Source organism: Malaya genurostris, chromosome 1 (genome assembly GCF_030247185.1).
Source record: "Malaya genurostris strain Urasoe2022 chromosome 1, Malgen_1.1, whole genome shotgun sequence".
NCBI lineage: Eukaryota > Metazoa > Arthropoda > Insecta > Diptera > Culicidae > Malaya > Malaya genurostris.
In genome coordinates this window covers 36616736-36633512 of record NC_080570.1, presented here as the reverse complement: position 1 = coordinate 36633512, position 16777 = coordinate 36616736, and the positions used below count along the sequence as shown (strand labels likewise).

At 38.3% G+C, this 16777-nt stretch overlaps 1 protein-coding gene across 1 annotated transcript; it reads left to right on the top strand.

The window, feature by feature from the left end:
- Nucleotides 1-963: 963 nt before the first annotated feature.
- LOC131437151 (battenin) lies at nucleotides 964-16171 on the top strand. The gene is made up of 5 exons (XM_058606318.1): nucleotides 964-1456; nucleotides 14768-14886; nucleotides 14962-15120; nucleotides 15183-15537; nucleotides 15596-16171. The coding sequence occupies exons 1-5, from the start codon at nucleotides 1244-1246 to the stop codon at nucleotides 16022-16024; spliced, it is 1275 nt and encodes a 424-aa protein (XP_058462301.1). The 5' UTR covers nucleotides 964-1243; the 3' UTR covers nucleotides 16025-16171.
- The last annotated feature ends 606 nt before the right edge of the window (nucleotides 16172-16777 follow it).

The following is a 16777-nucleotide window of genomic DNA, read 5'->3' as shown; positions in this document are numbered from 1 at the left end:
ACGTATGAGCCGGAAACAAAACAGCAATCAACTGTGTGGTTGTTCCAAGACGAGCCAAATCTATCAAAAGGTGTTCGCGCACGAAGCACTTCGAAGCAAATGGTCGCCTTTTTTTGTTTTGGAAAAATTGTGCCGCTGGAGCAACTTTTTCTTTTTATTACCCCATGTCAAGAAAAAATTGCGTGGTCAAGCATTCAAAAACCATGTCTTTGAGGTACCACATCTTCACAGGGGCAAAAAGGCTTTGCTGATTGGTTCGAACGCATGCAAAAGGGTATCGAATCACGGAGAATACTTTGAAAAACAATAAAGTCATTTCCACATAAAACTGTTTGCTCTTATACGCTATTCCCGAAATATAAGTTGTGGCCCTCGTTCTCGATGGTGGGCCTGTTCGTTTTAAATTGTTCCTTCTTTTATGAACGGAAAATAAATAGAAAACAATCGTGTAAATTTACGTATTCTGATCCTGATTTTCGCGAATCGAAAATGTCACATCGGGTTGGAATCCAGCTTTACGGAGCAAAGAATTGAGACATTGATCGATCGTTGGGTATGGTTTGTGAATGTTTGAAAAAAAAAACAAATTTTGTAATTGAACTTTGAGAAACCTATTAATCCCGCCAAATGTCTACGTAGTATGCGAAAAACCCCCATCTGGAATCGTTACTGTACGTGAAATTTATTATCGTTTAATAGCATTTGAAGTACATCGTTTACTGGAAATCGGTCGATTGACGACACCGACGATCAACCGAATAATACCGAGACCACTACCGATGGCATGATGATCGGTTTCGAGGCGACCTTGATACTCTCAGAGAAAGTTTAGTGAACTTTATGATAGCTCGGCGAAGGCGCTGATAATGGCACAATTAAGACGATCGGCGTCACTGTTGATTGCAACACAATGGTATAGCTAAGTACTTCATTTGCAGAATGAAATAATGTCTGTTTGTGTACGTGTGCTGTGCTGTGTTGAGTAGTTCCAAAGCCGAGTGAGTGAGTGCAGCCGTCGTGCATCAATTAGTCTACCCGTAACGGTTGAGTTGGCAGGTTTCCCCGTTCGACAAAACTCCACTCGCGCACCCGTTCGTAGTAGGCGGCGGTCGACGGTGAATCCCGGGAAATGTCAGTGAGTAAAGTGTAGCTATATTGTGACATATCGGACATAAAAACAAAAACATTTACGCGGGCAAGAAAAGTGAACCGCAAAAAATTGAAATCGAAGCAGGCGGCGGCAATGGCACCGGACGAAAGCATGCCCTCAACGGCGGTCGACGATGCACACACACTGAACGACAGCGAGCGACCTCGCGATCGGGGTCTCTGGCGAGATCTAGTAGCCTACTGGTTCCTAGGACTGTGCAACAACTACGGGTACGTAGTGATGCTGACGGCCGCTCACGATATCCTGAAAGAACTGGACGGCGGTGGTGATCATCAGCAAGAAACGGTAGGTTGTGGTAATGGAATTTCTTCAACCAGTCGCTCGGGTTGTGGCTTTGTGAGCGATTGAAGCCGGAGGAACCTTGTTTTGGAAAAGTGAAACGTGCTTTTCTTTGTTTACCACCGCTCGAGCGATCGAACCGATCGTATGAGAACAAAAAACATAATTGTGGCGAAAACACGATAAAAATAAAGGCGAAACCTACTTTTTAGGTCATTGGCACTGTGTGGCGTAGTTAAGAATTTTAAATTCTTGGAACTTGTCAACGCGTTGTGGTGCGTTATTGAAATCAAACGGGTTTCCCAAAATACTACAAAATTTATCAACAATCAACATTTATTTGCCAATCAAATTAATATGCCATGAAGCAACTGGACATCAATTAGACTATACACCTCTATTTGGTCAGTATCTAATCTCCTGAACGAAAAAATCGATGACAAAATAATCGGTTTTACATCCCGATTCGATTGTTGACACCGCGTAATCCATTCAATTGCCAATTGCGAGAATGATGAGAGATAAATTCTGTGTTGGTATTACGGTACAACTGATAAGACAATCAGTCAATCAGGTACGGTTCGGCAGTCTTCGTATCTGAGGGTAAATGTAGCTTCTTTATTTACACTGCTGATCGCGCCATAATATGACAAACACCTGATACAATACGGGTGCGATACGGTTTTTTTGACGTTGGACTATGTCTTTCTTTACTATGCTCACCTGGGTGCATTTTCAAAATTTCACAAAACGAAAGTGTAACGAAATTACTCCGGATTTGATTTCTTAATAACTTTTTCCTTGTTTGAGTATGTTCTCTAATTGTTTCACGAAACGAACGGAGTGCACTGACTGCCATCTCTGTCAAGCCAGTGGAACTACACCCGACATTACTCAACTGGTGCTTTAGCCAATGACGAATATGAGGCGAATCCGTTCCTCAATCCTAAACGCAGAAAAACAATTATTTCTTCTGTGAGTATATCTGCTGTTGTTCGTCTGCAAAGCCAGTTAAGCTTCAAACAAGAGCGATTGTGTCATCCATCGTAGAGAATTCCATAGTTTGGCCCTTTTGAATGCCAGAAATGAATCCCATGCAGCATTTTGATAGTTTCTTTCACTGAAATATACATGTCCGTAACGAAATACACCCAAACCTCCATTTACGAACCTTACATATGTATGTATATATGCTTACACACTCGCCCGTATGCATGTATGTGTATATATTTATACATATAAATGATCGCTTTTACTTTACCAATATTTATACGTATTATGAAATACAAATATTTGCACACATGCGTACGTATATTGATACATATATACATATATAAGTTACGTAAATGGAGGTTTGGGTGTAATCGACATCAAAATTTTATATGTTGTTATTTTTGTGGCCGTTGAGACCGCTAAAAAAACTACAAACAAAATCACGTAAAAAGAAAGCTCTTTGCCAAAACTGATTCAGTTTGGAATCAACCGGCACTGTGAGCAGTTAGAACGATTGCGTCATCCTGCTCCTGGTGATTTACTTTGAAGAAAAAGACAATAACAAGAAACATTATACAAACTTCAGTCGTTCTAATGGCTCTAAATGTTATCTAAAAAAAACTATGAAGATTACTTCTTTGCAATTGGAAGGTAAAAATCATCAAATTAGTGCAAATCTAGAATAATTGATTAAGCTTTGTGCAGTTTTCGCAGTGCGAAACTCGCATCAAACGAGTGCAAATAAAGTCAGCCTTTGGCTGAACGCGAGAAAATTGCTCCAAACAGCATTCAGTATCGTAGAAAATACCATCTTCTGAAAGCCGAGATGACATCATTAAGCTCACGCAGAGTGAAATATTGTAAAAATAACCCAATTTGGGTTTTACACAACGAATTTTTTGTTGTAGTGACAAAAGAAAATCTGTGTTGATAATGCATATGTTATATCGCTACTTGAAACTACAAAACATGATGATTAAGTGTTTGTTTGTTCCAATCAATATTTTGATAAAAATAACAAATATTTTACTTGTGCGTTCCTGTCAATTTCTTGTCAAACATTTTCACAATAAATTTTTACTAATTTGAAAGATTAGTTTTAAATGACCGAACTCTAGTTTAAGTTAAATATTTTTGGCGTTTTTAATTTACAAGCTTTTTCGTTGAAATAAATGAATTTAAATTTAGCTATTTCAACTTACGCTTTTGTTTGTTGTAAGGTCATTTTTGATACTACTTTAGCTCGATTTATGTTCGTTTTCAAATTCTTAAAAATTATTCACAAACCACAATGAAGCCCGGGTATTTTAATTAGTATCCAATGTTTTGTTGCTTCATCATTGTTGATGTTGAAGTGAGAAATTAATTCAAAGCAATCATATTATAGCTTGAAAGCGCAAATCAAAATTAATAATTAACTGGCCGTTTTGTTATTTTAAATAAGCACCATTTCTCTGCGTGCTGCTGGTCGTTTGTGTTCGGGAAAAATTCTCCGAAAATTGAACGGCAACAGAAAAAGTAAGGGAGAGTGTTCGGTTGCCGGCACCCTTTTATTTCAAGCTTATAACTTCTGAATAACTGCACATTATGCGGACATCTATGCATCAATGGAAAGCTAAAGTTCCAGGCTAACAACTGATTAAGAAACTAAGTCGATTCATTTGATTGAAAAAAAAAATTGTTATCAATTTAGTAAACCGATAATTTTTGGCCATTTTAAAAAAGGTGTTCGGTTACCGGCACCCCAAGAAATTTCGCTAAAAATGGAAAAAAAATAAGTTAAGACTGCAGTTATTCAAAGAAAAAACAGGGAGCGTTTTTGACAAAAGTTTTCATTGTCTGATGGTGACTTCGCCTTGGCTTTCTTGGTCGAATATTTGTATGGTGGCGCCTTTGGTATTAATGTGGCCGGTCTTTAACGTTTTTTCTTAGCCGGAACATATGCTGTATGAGCAGCTAGATGTTTGTCTCGACAGCAGCCTGCATATCACTGAACATTTTTCACTATTTGTCGAAAAAAATTGGGTGCCGGTAACCGAAATTGGTAGAGATTTTGAAAATGACAAAAAAATCTATCTGCTTTCTGTCAAAAGTTACGGTGGGGTGCCGGCAACCGAACATCTTCCCCTACATTTGATCGGCCCGAAAGATGAAAATTAAAAATCCGAAATGCAGTAATCAACCTCAAAATTCTGTATATTGTTATTTTTGTAGCCGCTAGGATCGCCTCTTTTGGAAAAATGTGCAAACGAAATCACGTAAAAAGAATTACGAAATCACGTGAAAAGAATCACAAAAAAATACTTTAGTATTGAATTGATCCGCACTGTGTGCAGTTCTGCTGCAGGACGGACGGAAGAAGTGAAGCCTTCTGCGCCAGGGAAAAACGAACGATTTTGATCTTTTGATCTACTATGTTCACCGTTCGCTTCCGCTTCAAACTAGTGTGGCTAGCGGATCAAACAAATGTGGAAAATTCATCAAAGTATGAACACAACGGAGAGAAAACATATACAAATCGACAGATCTAGGGGTAATAAATGATATTGTTATAATCCGCAGTCTGTAATTCCAATCATTCAGTTACTTACCATATCCGTGTCTACACATGAAATCAAGTAAAAACTTAATTGGATTTCTTCATATACACTTACATGATTTTATAAAATCAAATCTCAATCAGAATAAGTGTCGTTACTAATACATGCACTTGCGCTGTAGGGAAGGGCACAAAAGTAAGTGGCAGATTTACTTTGTGCGCCGTTCGCCAAACAAGATGCAACCGATTTGCTCGGAATTTTGCTCATGGCAATAATTATCAACTGTATTGAAAATTACAGAAATGGTAACCTTCGGTTCTTTCCAGTATCTAAAGCATTTCACAACGAACTAATGAGATTTTACTTGAAATGGATGATTTATTAGTAGAACAATGTACCAAAATAAATGTGCATTTTACAAGTGATCTCCCCGTATGTCGACAGCAGTCCTACGTCCACCTCGCGGTAATGTCTCTATCATTACCTACTACAAGTTTTTTTTTTCAACTTGCGACTGTACAGTAAAAGTGTTCAAATAATTCTACTGACGGCTCTAGATGAATTTAGTTTCGAATATTGATAATCATTCGTATTACATCCAAACCTTCGTTTACGAAATCTTTTTTTCACGTTACCTCGTTTTACGAACCAAATCCCAAATGACGTAAACTTTTTTATGAACCTACTTCGTAAAAAGAGGTTTTGGCATACAATGAAAATAATTGCAGCTCATTTATATTCTATGGAAATTTCCACAATATTGGTATTTTTGGAACGGATATGAAGAGTTGATGTTTGAGGTATTTCGGAATTTCAAAATTTTCCGACTTATTGAAATTCCTTGAAAAACGGGTATTTTCGGAACGGATTAGATAAGTAGATGTATGACAAATTTCCCTCCCCCTTGACTAGCTTAAATTGTAAACGCCTACTTATGAAAACCGTTTTTAAAATATGCATATTGTGAAGGTATTCGAGCAAATTAAGTAATAGCGATACAAATTGCAAGGGTTTTACAGGAACAGCAATTAACCGGAAGCCACCATTTTGGATTTCGGAACGACCTCAAACTTCGTTTTCCTACAACTACTCAGCAAACCCGTTTCGAAAATACCCATATTCTGATGGTTTGTAACGAATATCGATATACCGGAAGTCGGGGTTTAGAGTTGAACTTCGCATAATTCTTTTGGGAATATTTTAATCAATTTGCAGAATTTATCCGATGTTTTTTTTGCCATCATTTGTTCATCTACATAAGAACTAAAATTCTGGTTTAGGACTGAATTCAGTTTCAAAATACAGGTTCGGAATTCAGATCATGAATTCAGTTCATGAATCTAGTTTCAGAATTCTGGAACTGAACTCATTTTCAAAATCCAAGCTTCGAATTTAATTCAAGAATCCAGATTAAAAATGAATTTGGTAATGAATTCTGAACTTGAAATCCTGAATTGCGAACATAAATTGAATCTTGTGAAAAAACAAGTTCCAGAATCCAGAACTAGGATTCAGTACTAGAATCATATTTTTCAATTCAGAACCTGTAATCTGGAACTAAATTCTGAAACTGAAGTCTGCAACATAACTCTAAAGCTGAATTTAATATCTGAATTCAGGTGGACCAGGATCCAGATCTAAATTCAATAAAAATTTCAGTTCGCTGCTGCTGCTGTTGCTAGTTCAAAGCGACTGGTCGCCACGACGTCCGAAATGCAAATGACAGAACGACCTAAGTGTTAGAGGCATTATACCCCGCAGAATGTTTGTCTTCGCTGCTGTTTGTGGAAGGTCCTCACCATGACGTCCAGTTTCGTCTAACTCGCAAGCGAACGATTTTCGATCAAAGTTTATCGTTTATACTCTCCCAATAGAACATCGGGACTCATATTTGCCTGACTACCACAAAACCGTCGGCAGTTGTTTCCAAAAATTTTAGAAACCTAATTTTTTAAATGACTCTATACGCGCTACCATTTCGCCACCCTAAGCCTTGTGATAGACACGGCTATACCATAACGACTGGGTTTGGTGAAGCGTACATCGAATATGGTCTAAATCCTAGCCGCCTCACGACCGGTATCCCATATTCAAACTTCCTCTCTGTTCATCAGACAACAAACACTAGTCTTCTCGCTGTTTATCTATTTTCCGCTCAAGCACTTGGTAGGAGAGTATATTTATAATCGCATGTTGTCTTCTCGCTGGTTTGACTTTCCGTAACAATCTGCTTCTGGTAGTGAAGGCCTTCATACACGCTTAAAAATAGTTACTCAAAAATGAGTAAGATCCCACTCATCTACAGAAAAAGTGGAACAACTCTAATTTAGAGTAACTCTTTAATTACTCAAGTTCTTCCACTGAAAACGATGTTTGGGTAAAATCTACTCATTTACTGAGTAATGCTTTATTTGTACATGTGCCAAAAATAGAGTAATTAGCATTCAAATTTTGAGTAAAATACTATTTCAAATTGATTAAATTAAATTTAATTAACTGTAGCATTTACGCTAAATATAAGTACAGTATGTATAACTCAAGACGAACCGCAAATTGTGTTATTACTATTAACAATTTACTTTTTTTATCTCTGGAAGCTTTTTTCACTTCTACCTCTGGATGTGAGCCATTCCTCCGTAAATTTGCAGCGAATTCACTTATTTTTTTAGTGATTCCTGCCAAGGAAAGTTATGATTTAAATAACATTGGATTTGTCATTGACGATAAGTAATGATCTTCACGATAAGTAACGTTTCAGGCTTTTAAATCTTTGGTATAGTGAACCACACTCGGAGCACACGAAAGGTTGGTCTGATTTCTAGCTGGTATTCAAATTATAGCTCTTTCAATTCTTTCGCGTGTCCATGAATTATCATGCCACAACCTCGAAAACCCTAAAAACGTACTCCTTATTCTAGATTTCAAAGTTATTTCTTAATCTTTACCTCGCAAAGTCCTCGCCGTTGTAGCGTCAATTTCATCAAATATTTTCTGCATTGTATTATTGCAGCCATAGAAATTTCCACTAAATTACCACCGAAGTGAACCACAGATACGTAATTTGAGCAATAGAAAATAGGGAATGATATCACAAAATTTTTCGTTCGATTTTCGACGGTTCGCTGGAATAGTAATCCTAAAATTCGATACGTAAAATTCAAATTTAGAGAAAAAATTACTCATAATAATCACGGGTAACTACTCAAATTTTGACGTTTCCATGTATCATTAGAAAATGAGTAACTAGTACTCAAAATCTGAGTAACTTTTTCTAAGCGTGTAGGGTCAGTCGCTGACATTATAACAAATACAAATAATAATACCCCTAAGTCCCATACAAACGAACCGCCAATGTTTGGTTTACAGCCTGAACAAGTAAGCCTAGCAAATTACTCCCTTTCATTGCGATAGTTTGAAAATGTTGAAAGAAATCGTTTCTGGCAACGCTTTATGCTAGTTGCTACGGTGCAAAACAAACTTGTTTGTTTATGTTTATCGTTGCTGTATTAAACTGCAACAATCTGTCTAAATATCACCGGCACTAGCACAAACGATGAAAAATGAACACAAACACCCACGAATCTACAAATATCAATACAGCTAGTAGTATATTCATGGTTGCTTAACCATTCTAGATTATTGTTTAACTTACATTTCGCTTGTGATCTTGACTCTCAGATAAAAACTGTTTGTTTATTTATTTTTCACTATAATAAACCGTAACTATGGTGAACTTGTTCTTACCCTTCAGTGTTGCTAGTTTTATAGAAAACTCGTTAAAGTACATTGTCACTCTGACAGTGTATCATGACAATGTACCGCACGATGCAAAATATGTCCTTGAAAATTTGTCGGAGTACTCCGTATTATAATTTGTATTTGGTTATAATTCTATTCGTTCTACACTCAAAAAAATTAATCACATTATAGTTACATAAAAAGCTATGTGAATATTTTCCACAGTACTTTTCACGAAGATTCAAATGGGCTAGCATTTTTACGCTATTTAATGCATAATCCTGTAAGAGTTACGTGATTCATAGATAAAATGTAGTGTAGTGTTCAAATCACTTTTACCTACCAGTTCATATCACATTCAGATACCAGATAATTGTTATTTTATATATTGGTTGAAGTCATATGGAGATTTTCAACTATTTTCATATAAATCAAATAGGATTTTTTCCATGAAAAATGAACATTTATTTCAGAAAAAAAAGTATATAAGTATTATAAGTCCAATGGCTGAAAAAACCACCAGTAACCGATAACAACGGGGGAATGAGTTTGTAAGGCTGACAAAACCGGCATTGTTAGCATATTATTTTAAATCAAAACCGCAATTCGTTTTGCTTTGTAGTGAAAATGGTAATGAAAAAAATTCTCGCGAATTTTCAAACTACTTATACTTTAAGGACCGACTGTTCAACATTTTCAAAGTCGAAATTTTCACACCAAAAATTCGCGTCGATTGTTCGACGATTGGTCAATTCACGTAAATCTTACGTGATGATACAATTCATTTTAGGGGATGATCGCATAACTTTCATTTTCGTCATAACTGTTTTACGTAATTTTTCAGGTAAATCACCATATTATTTTACCGATTACTCGACTTTCAATCAATGAGTTGTGATAAAATCAAATACAATATCTTTACTTAGGCTCTAAGAAGCAGTTCCACAGAATAAAAAGCTCGAAATTTGTTCAATTCAGCTGTGATAGTGACGCGAAAACTCGAAACGAACGTGCCTATTTTCATTTTACCATCAGTATCACTTTCATCGCTTAACTCTTTGCATAGAATGATGCTCGAAACGTTCGACTTTCAAACAGAACTGTAAAATCCAAGAAAATCTTTTTAAATCAAATTACAAAAATCGAAAGAGAGAGTGAACAAAGAGAAACTGTCACTTGCTCTTACGGCCTTCTGAAAAATCAACCGAGACTTCTTAATGGGACAGCCGAAACTAATTACAGAAATTTTGAACAGCTGACTGACTGGCAACGACTGTTTACGAATTTAGTACCACCATCGCCATTTTCCACTTGACCATTTGTCACATACTAAGTACGTGTAATCAATTAAGCGATGAAAGGAAAAACTGAATGTTCCGCTATGGGCACTAAAATGGCAAGGCCCTCTCCTAATCGCCGGCAGCATATTAATTGATTATCAACAGAACAATTGAACTCGATGATAAGTCGGTCCGTCCGCTGACGTTTCTGTTCAATCGCGTAGGTTGTCGAATGTCGGATGAAATTTAATTCGACATCAACGATGAACAGTCGAGTGTGTAGAGCACAAGACTGACTACCGGAACGATCCAAGTAGGCAAGGCACGTTTCTGTTCGAACATCACGTGAATGCTTCGACTGAGTGCCATTTGCATTGGCTTTGATTTATTATGCATCACCGGCAGGAGGGCAACCGAAGAAGCAGGAGAACCGTCGAGAACCGGTGGAGAGAAAATCTTATTCGAGAGAAGCTATTTCAAGAGTTATGGCGCGGACTTTGAATTTCAATGCTACAGTTCGCCTACAACTTCGGGCATGCACTAGCACGGGCTGGTGGAGATGACTCGACGAATGGCAATCAGTAGAAGTTGAATGCCATTTGCAGTTTGTTTTACTTTAGTTGTCTAATTGTACTTGTAATATGTTTGAAGGCTTGTTGAAATCTGATAGAACAAGCTTACTAGACGATCAAAAGTAATCAGGGTAACCGCACCCATATTTTTCCGATATATTAAAACCATCAGATCAGAATGTGATCTGCTATCTGTACTGTACTGGTTTAAGAAATTAGGTTATGTGATAGGTACAAACAGTTTGAGTATGTTTATTGTAGCGTGTAGATTGTGTGGACGAGTGATGGATGATTAACTTATGACGGAACTCCATAAAATGTATTCGTTGTTCGTAAAAAACCATAAAAAAATCTAAAATAACAAGCTATTGCATGATTTCAAACTGTCAAAAGCTCGTCTCTGAAGTATTTTTCTAACCACAATGTTTTTACCAACTGTTCCAACAGATGTTCGTTTTAATTCAGTTTTTCTACTTGTCAGGCGACTTTTTCCTCACATGCACACCTGCATGAAACATGAGCTTTTGTTGTATTCGTGTTCCAAGTTCTAAAGGTAAAAATCTGATTGAAATGATCTCAAATTCAGTTCGGATTAAATTTACAATCAAAGCCGGAGAAGCGAAAACAATAAATGCGAAATTCTTTTCGTCGTGAATTCCGTATGAATGTGAACTCTAGTTCGACAACTGATTCCGTTAGAAATTACGCTGCAAATCGATTACAGAGACCAAGAATTGCTACCCCACCTGTCTTACAGTCCAGCCTCTAAGCCATCTGACTACCGATTGGTTCAACTGACGCAGAATTGCATCTTAGCAGTCTGTTATCTTACATTGGTTCGCCGTTTTTAGCTGTTAAAATCTCTAAAAGTGATTTTGAACCAAATTGACAGTGAAGAGCGTCTGTTTGTCACGACAAACAAAGTCTTACTGTTGCCATGCTTCTTGTTTCTGATACTCGGCGGTTTGAAACCAGCCAGAATATGTAATAAAACAATCGAACAGTCACCAATGAATTTTGCTCTTGTCTAAATAACTCAGTCAAATATGGATATTCGTCCATAAATTTAGTAGAACCACGCACCGGGAGCGACTGAAGCTTGAACCGACAATTATTATTTTATTTTTAATTTATTTGGGAACAGGGAATAGCCCGATGGAGATGAAATTTGGCAATCTCTCTCCAGCAGGCATAAAACCTCCCCATCAAATCCTATTCCGGGACGACCGGGACGGGACCATCCGGGACGTTTATTTTTCCTCATCGACGATCACTGAGCTGCCGGCGTGTGCATGTATTGGAATCCCGGATCCGGGATAAAATCCATTTGGTCGCCACCGATATTTCTCGCCGAGTTTTTCCCGGCACCGACGGTGCGAATAGTGGCATAACCGTGTTGCGTTTCCGAGATGTTGTTATTGTAGTTATGTTTGATGCAAGCCTGAATTATATTTTCAAGTAACTTAGACACAGTGCATAGTGCGGCTATCCCACAATTATTAGATACGTCAGCTTTATTTCTCTTCTTGAAAACAGGAATAATATAAGATGTTTTTCAGATATACGGAAAAGTTCCTGAGTTGAGTGAGATATTGAACAGCATCGACAGTGGAGTTAGAAGACTGTTCGAGAACTTTTTCAATATAAAAGAAGGAATACTATCCGGCCCAGCTTTAAAAGATAGTTTCATTTTAGAACACGTTTTATCAATTATAGCTGTTGTTAATTATTATGTTAATTGCGATTTGAATAGGTTGCAAATTTCAGGCAACACTGCTGATTCCACATCACCGTGAAACATTCTTTTGGGTAGTCCTGATTCCTTTCTCTGTTCGTTCACATAGTTCCAGAAGCTATTAGATCATAAAATGCGTATGTTTATCGACTGAGTCACGGACGAAACTTTTTTCGGTTTAATGATTATTATTACTATTCAAATAAGACATTTACCGCGTATACAAATTAACACTGTCTTTAATAACCAAAAACTCGACTAAAACTATTTTTATCTTAAATATTCGTTACGTTAAGTAATTGTTCAGAAAGATCTAAAAAAAATAATTGACATTTTATTCCGACTCATAACAAACACAATAATACTCGGAAACGATAAACATAATACGTTATTGAAGCGCAAAAAGCACATGAATATCGTGTCCGATAATCGGGTCGATGATCGGACCGATGCGGGTCGACAAAATCCACTGGGACCACACTCTCGTGTCACGATGTATAGATTGGCAATGGTGGCGAGATTTTTTTTTATGTGTAAGAGCGATTGGATTTTTTTATTTTTAAAAACAGGAAAATGTTACGTTGTGACGTTACTGGCTTGGGTTCCGTGATAAATTGTTCAATTCTAGTTTCATTTACAATTATATGTTTAGTATTCATCAATCATTACAGACTATAAAGATTGTATTTTCGCTGAACCTAACTGAGAAAACAAACTGGTTTGAACTGGCTATTTGTTTATGTTTACATACAGCATTCCAGGGTGCCATAATTTCGTGAGACAATTACCAACACTATCAAAAATGGCATAAGGAGTGTATCGAAAATAAACTATCCACAAATTTTTCTTTCAAATTATGATAAAAAACTATATTTTATTCGAACTAAAAATTGATCCTTTATTGTACGAGGTTAAACTTGAGCACAATGAAAACTGGATGGAATTTAAGTTATTCCTTCGCGAATTTTCGAACTTTTGATAGAACGCTCTTCATCAAGTTCCGGACAAGTGTTGCATCGCATGTTTTGGACGCTTGAGCCCAAATTGTTTCGAACTCCAGTATGTTCCTTACCCGTCTTTTTGAAGACCCTCTTCACGATTGCCTAATAACGTTCGATGGATCGAAGCTGAGGGAAATTTGGTGGATTGATATTTTTCTCAACGAAATTTATACCTTTTTCCGCAAGCCAATTGAGAGTGGTTTTGGCATAGTGAGTCGACGCTAAATCCGGCCAAAATAGTGGAGGTGTACTATGCTTCTTATATAAAGGCCGCAATCTCTTCTAGAGACCCTCAGATCGATAGAGTTCTGCATTTATATTCATAATGGTTGACTTCAACCCACAGGAACATATTGCTTGCCATACCAGTACCTTTCGACCGAATTTCTTCACATGAATCGACCTGTCCACATCGCTCACATCCTCCCCAACGACGACAGTAAAGTATTGTGGACCTGGAAGGGTTTTTGAGTCCTCCTTTACATAAGTTTCATCGTCCATCAAAACGCATGCATCCGGACACTGCAAAAGACGCGAATACAATTTCCGGGCCCTTGTTGCTGCTCGCTTCTTCTGTTCTACACTTTGTTTCGAGATTTTCTGCTTCTTGTAGGTCTTCAGGTGATTTCGTCTCTTGATACGTTGGATCACTCCGACACTCGTTCCTGCTTTTTTGGCCAAATCACGTATTGACATTGATTTGTTCTTCATGATTAGAGATATCATTTTCTGATCCAGTTTCGGGTTTGGAAGAACCGGGTTTTCTGCCTCTTCCTGGTAGCTCATCCAAAGAATAGTGCTCCCCGAACTTATTAATGATGGTTTTAACACTGGCATGATGAATTCCAAACCGCTTTGCCAATTTTCGCATAGTAATATCCTTCTCACTTAACCATGTGTCCAGAAGCTTAATTTTCACTTCCTTTTCAATACGCGACATTTTGAAAACGCAGAGTTTCAACCGCACAAACAAATAAACAAACGAAAGCTGACAGCCAAAGGCACAGCATGCTGTGATCTGAGCATAAACAACCATCACAAATACAAACGTACAACACAAATGTATGTGGATAGCTTATTTTCGATACACACCGTATCTCACCTCCATTGTTAATCTAAAGGGTTATTTTTGGCAACGGATTGAATAACTACTCTACTGTCAGATTTCAACCAAAAGTTAAAATTATTTGCAATATGGTTCACAGCCTAAACATACGGTTATCAGTTCAGTAAAAGCTTCCATTTACTGAACGATCGCCAGAGTTTCACAGTCCATGTTGTTTAGTAGATCTGCCATAATTCGTTTCGTTTCACTTCATCGTACGCTGCTTTGAAATCTACAAACAAATGAAGAACTCGCACGCTGTATCCCTAGAAACCTAAAGAGTTTCTTGAATATCGATTTCAAAATAATCTTTCCTACAAAAAATACATTTTATCTCGTCCGTCCCGTTACAGAATGTTGACGATGCCAGACGACCCTGCAACAAACTGTCCACCGGAGCGATTCTGCTAGCCGACATTCTACCGGCTCTATCGGTAAAGTTGATTGCTTCGTTCCTGCCGCTATGGAAACAGTAAGTAGCCTACTACTACTAAGATGTACCGGAGGCAGAGTCCACTTAAAACTAACAACAGCTCCCTTCTTCCAGTGCCCGAGTCGCACTCTGTGTCGCTCTAGCCAGTGCTGGATTCATCCTGGTAGCGTTCGCTTCGGTTGAGTGGTTACTGTTTCTGGGTGTAATCTGTACCTCGTTCGGATCCGGTCTCGGGGAAGCTACGTTCCTTGCATATGGCAGCTTTTTCAACAAGTATGAATAGTCTTCATTTAAGCCGCTTGATTAAAACCCTGTTATTTTTTTCACACTGTTAGAAATGTCATCTCCACGTGGTCATCGGGAACTGGAGGAGCGGGAGTTATCGGGGCCCTGTCGTACACCGGTTTGACAAAATTGGGGCTTACACCAAAAGCGACCATGCTAGTTATGCTAGTGGTTCCGGCCATCGAAGCCGGTTGTTTCTGGCTGCTATTGCGACACCGAGATTCCAGCATAGCGCCCGACAATGCCGAGGAAGTTACGATGAAGGAAGACTACCGGACTCTTCCGGAGGATGAACGTCCCTTGCTTGACTGGCGGCAAAAGATCAACTACATTCCATCGCTGTTCATCTACATGATCCCGTTGGTGTTGGTCTATCTATTCGAGTATTTCATCAATCAGGGAATGGTCGGTAGCGGACGAAATTCAACAAATTCCAAATATCACCATGATTTGTGCTTTTCAGTTCGAACTGGTCTACTTCCCGAACGAATTCCTGGATCAATCGGAACAGTACCGATGGTACCAAGTGCTGTACCAGGTCGGGGTGTTCGTGTCCCGTTCGTCGGTTAACATCGTTCACATCAGGCACGTCTGGATCATGGCCGTGCTGCAGCTGGTGAACGTGATCTATTTCACGTTCGAAGCCATCTACATGTTTACTCCCACCATCTGGATCATCTTCGTGCTGATACTGTGGGAAGGTCTACTGGGCGGTGGTGGCTACGTAAATACCTTCTACCGGATGCAGATCGAAGTGCCGGAAGCTCGACGCGAGTACGCCATGATGATCACCTCGATTTCCGACTCCGTCGGAATAGCGTTGGCAGGGATTGCTGCGATTCCTTCGCACAACGCCATCTGTGATCTACCGTTGCCGAATCGGTTGCTATGAACTTCACAGTCGACAAAAAAAAACAAAAAGTAACGGTGCTATAGCTTTACTCGTATGACTAACTTTTGTACTGCGATGATGCAATAAAATGTTATGACTGACGAGGGTAAATTCTCGTAAGACCGGCTCAACAAAGTTGAGTGAAAATGGGTGTTTTTCCTTCCAGGTGGTGGTGGTGAAAAGTTTCCATTTTTTCCATAATAACACTATTAAAGTCCCAAACATGCTCGTTTACCAAAACGGTGCAGTATTGAAACAAAACAGCTCCGTTACCGACGGAATGAACCCAACAGACTGCCGGCTGGGGTGCTTGGAAAATGGGTTGATATTATGCAAATTTGTATAGTACATATCCCGGGTATTTGGTTTTGAAACTTATTTGCGGGGGTAGATTGTTTGGGAAAATTATGGTTGGTGATTCGTGATAATGAAATGGTACTCTGCTACTGCATTAACAACGCAGTTAACAGTCCCGTAATGTGCAGCGTGGGAAGCGATGAGAGATTGATTGGAGTGGGATGCTAATCAGATTGAAATGTAGAACCATTATTTGCTGTCAACATTTTCAATGATATATAACGGGTGGCAACTAAAATTTTGGATTTTTTTTCGAGGCCTGTATGCTCAACAACAAATGAGCTCAGAAAGAACTAAGAGTGTGCATGTGTTAGCTCTCTTTCTCCTCTTTCTGCTAGTGTTCTCTGTTTTGTTCATGCTTGCTCAGTTTTGCTCAAAATGCCATCGAAACAAGAA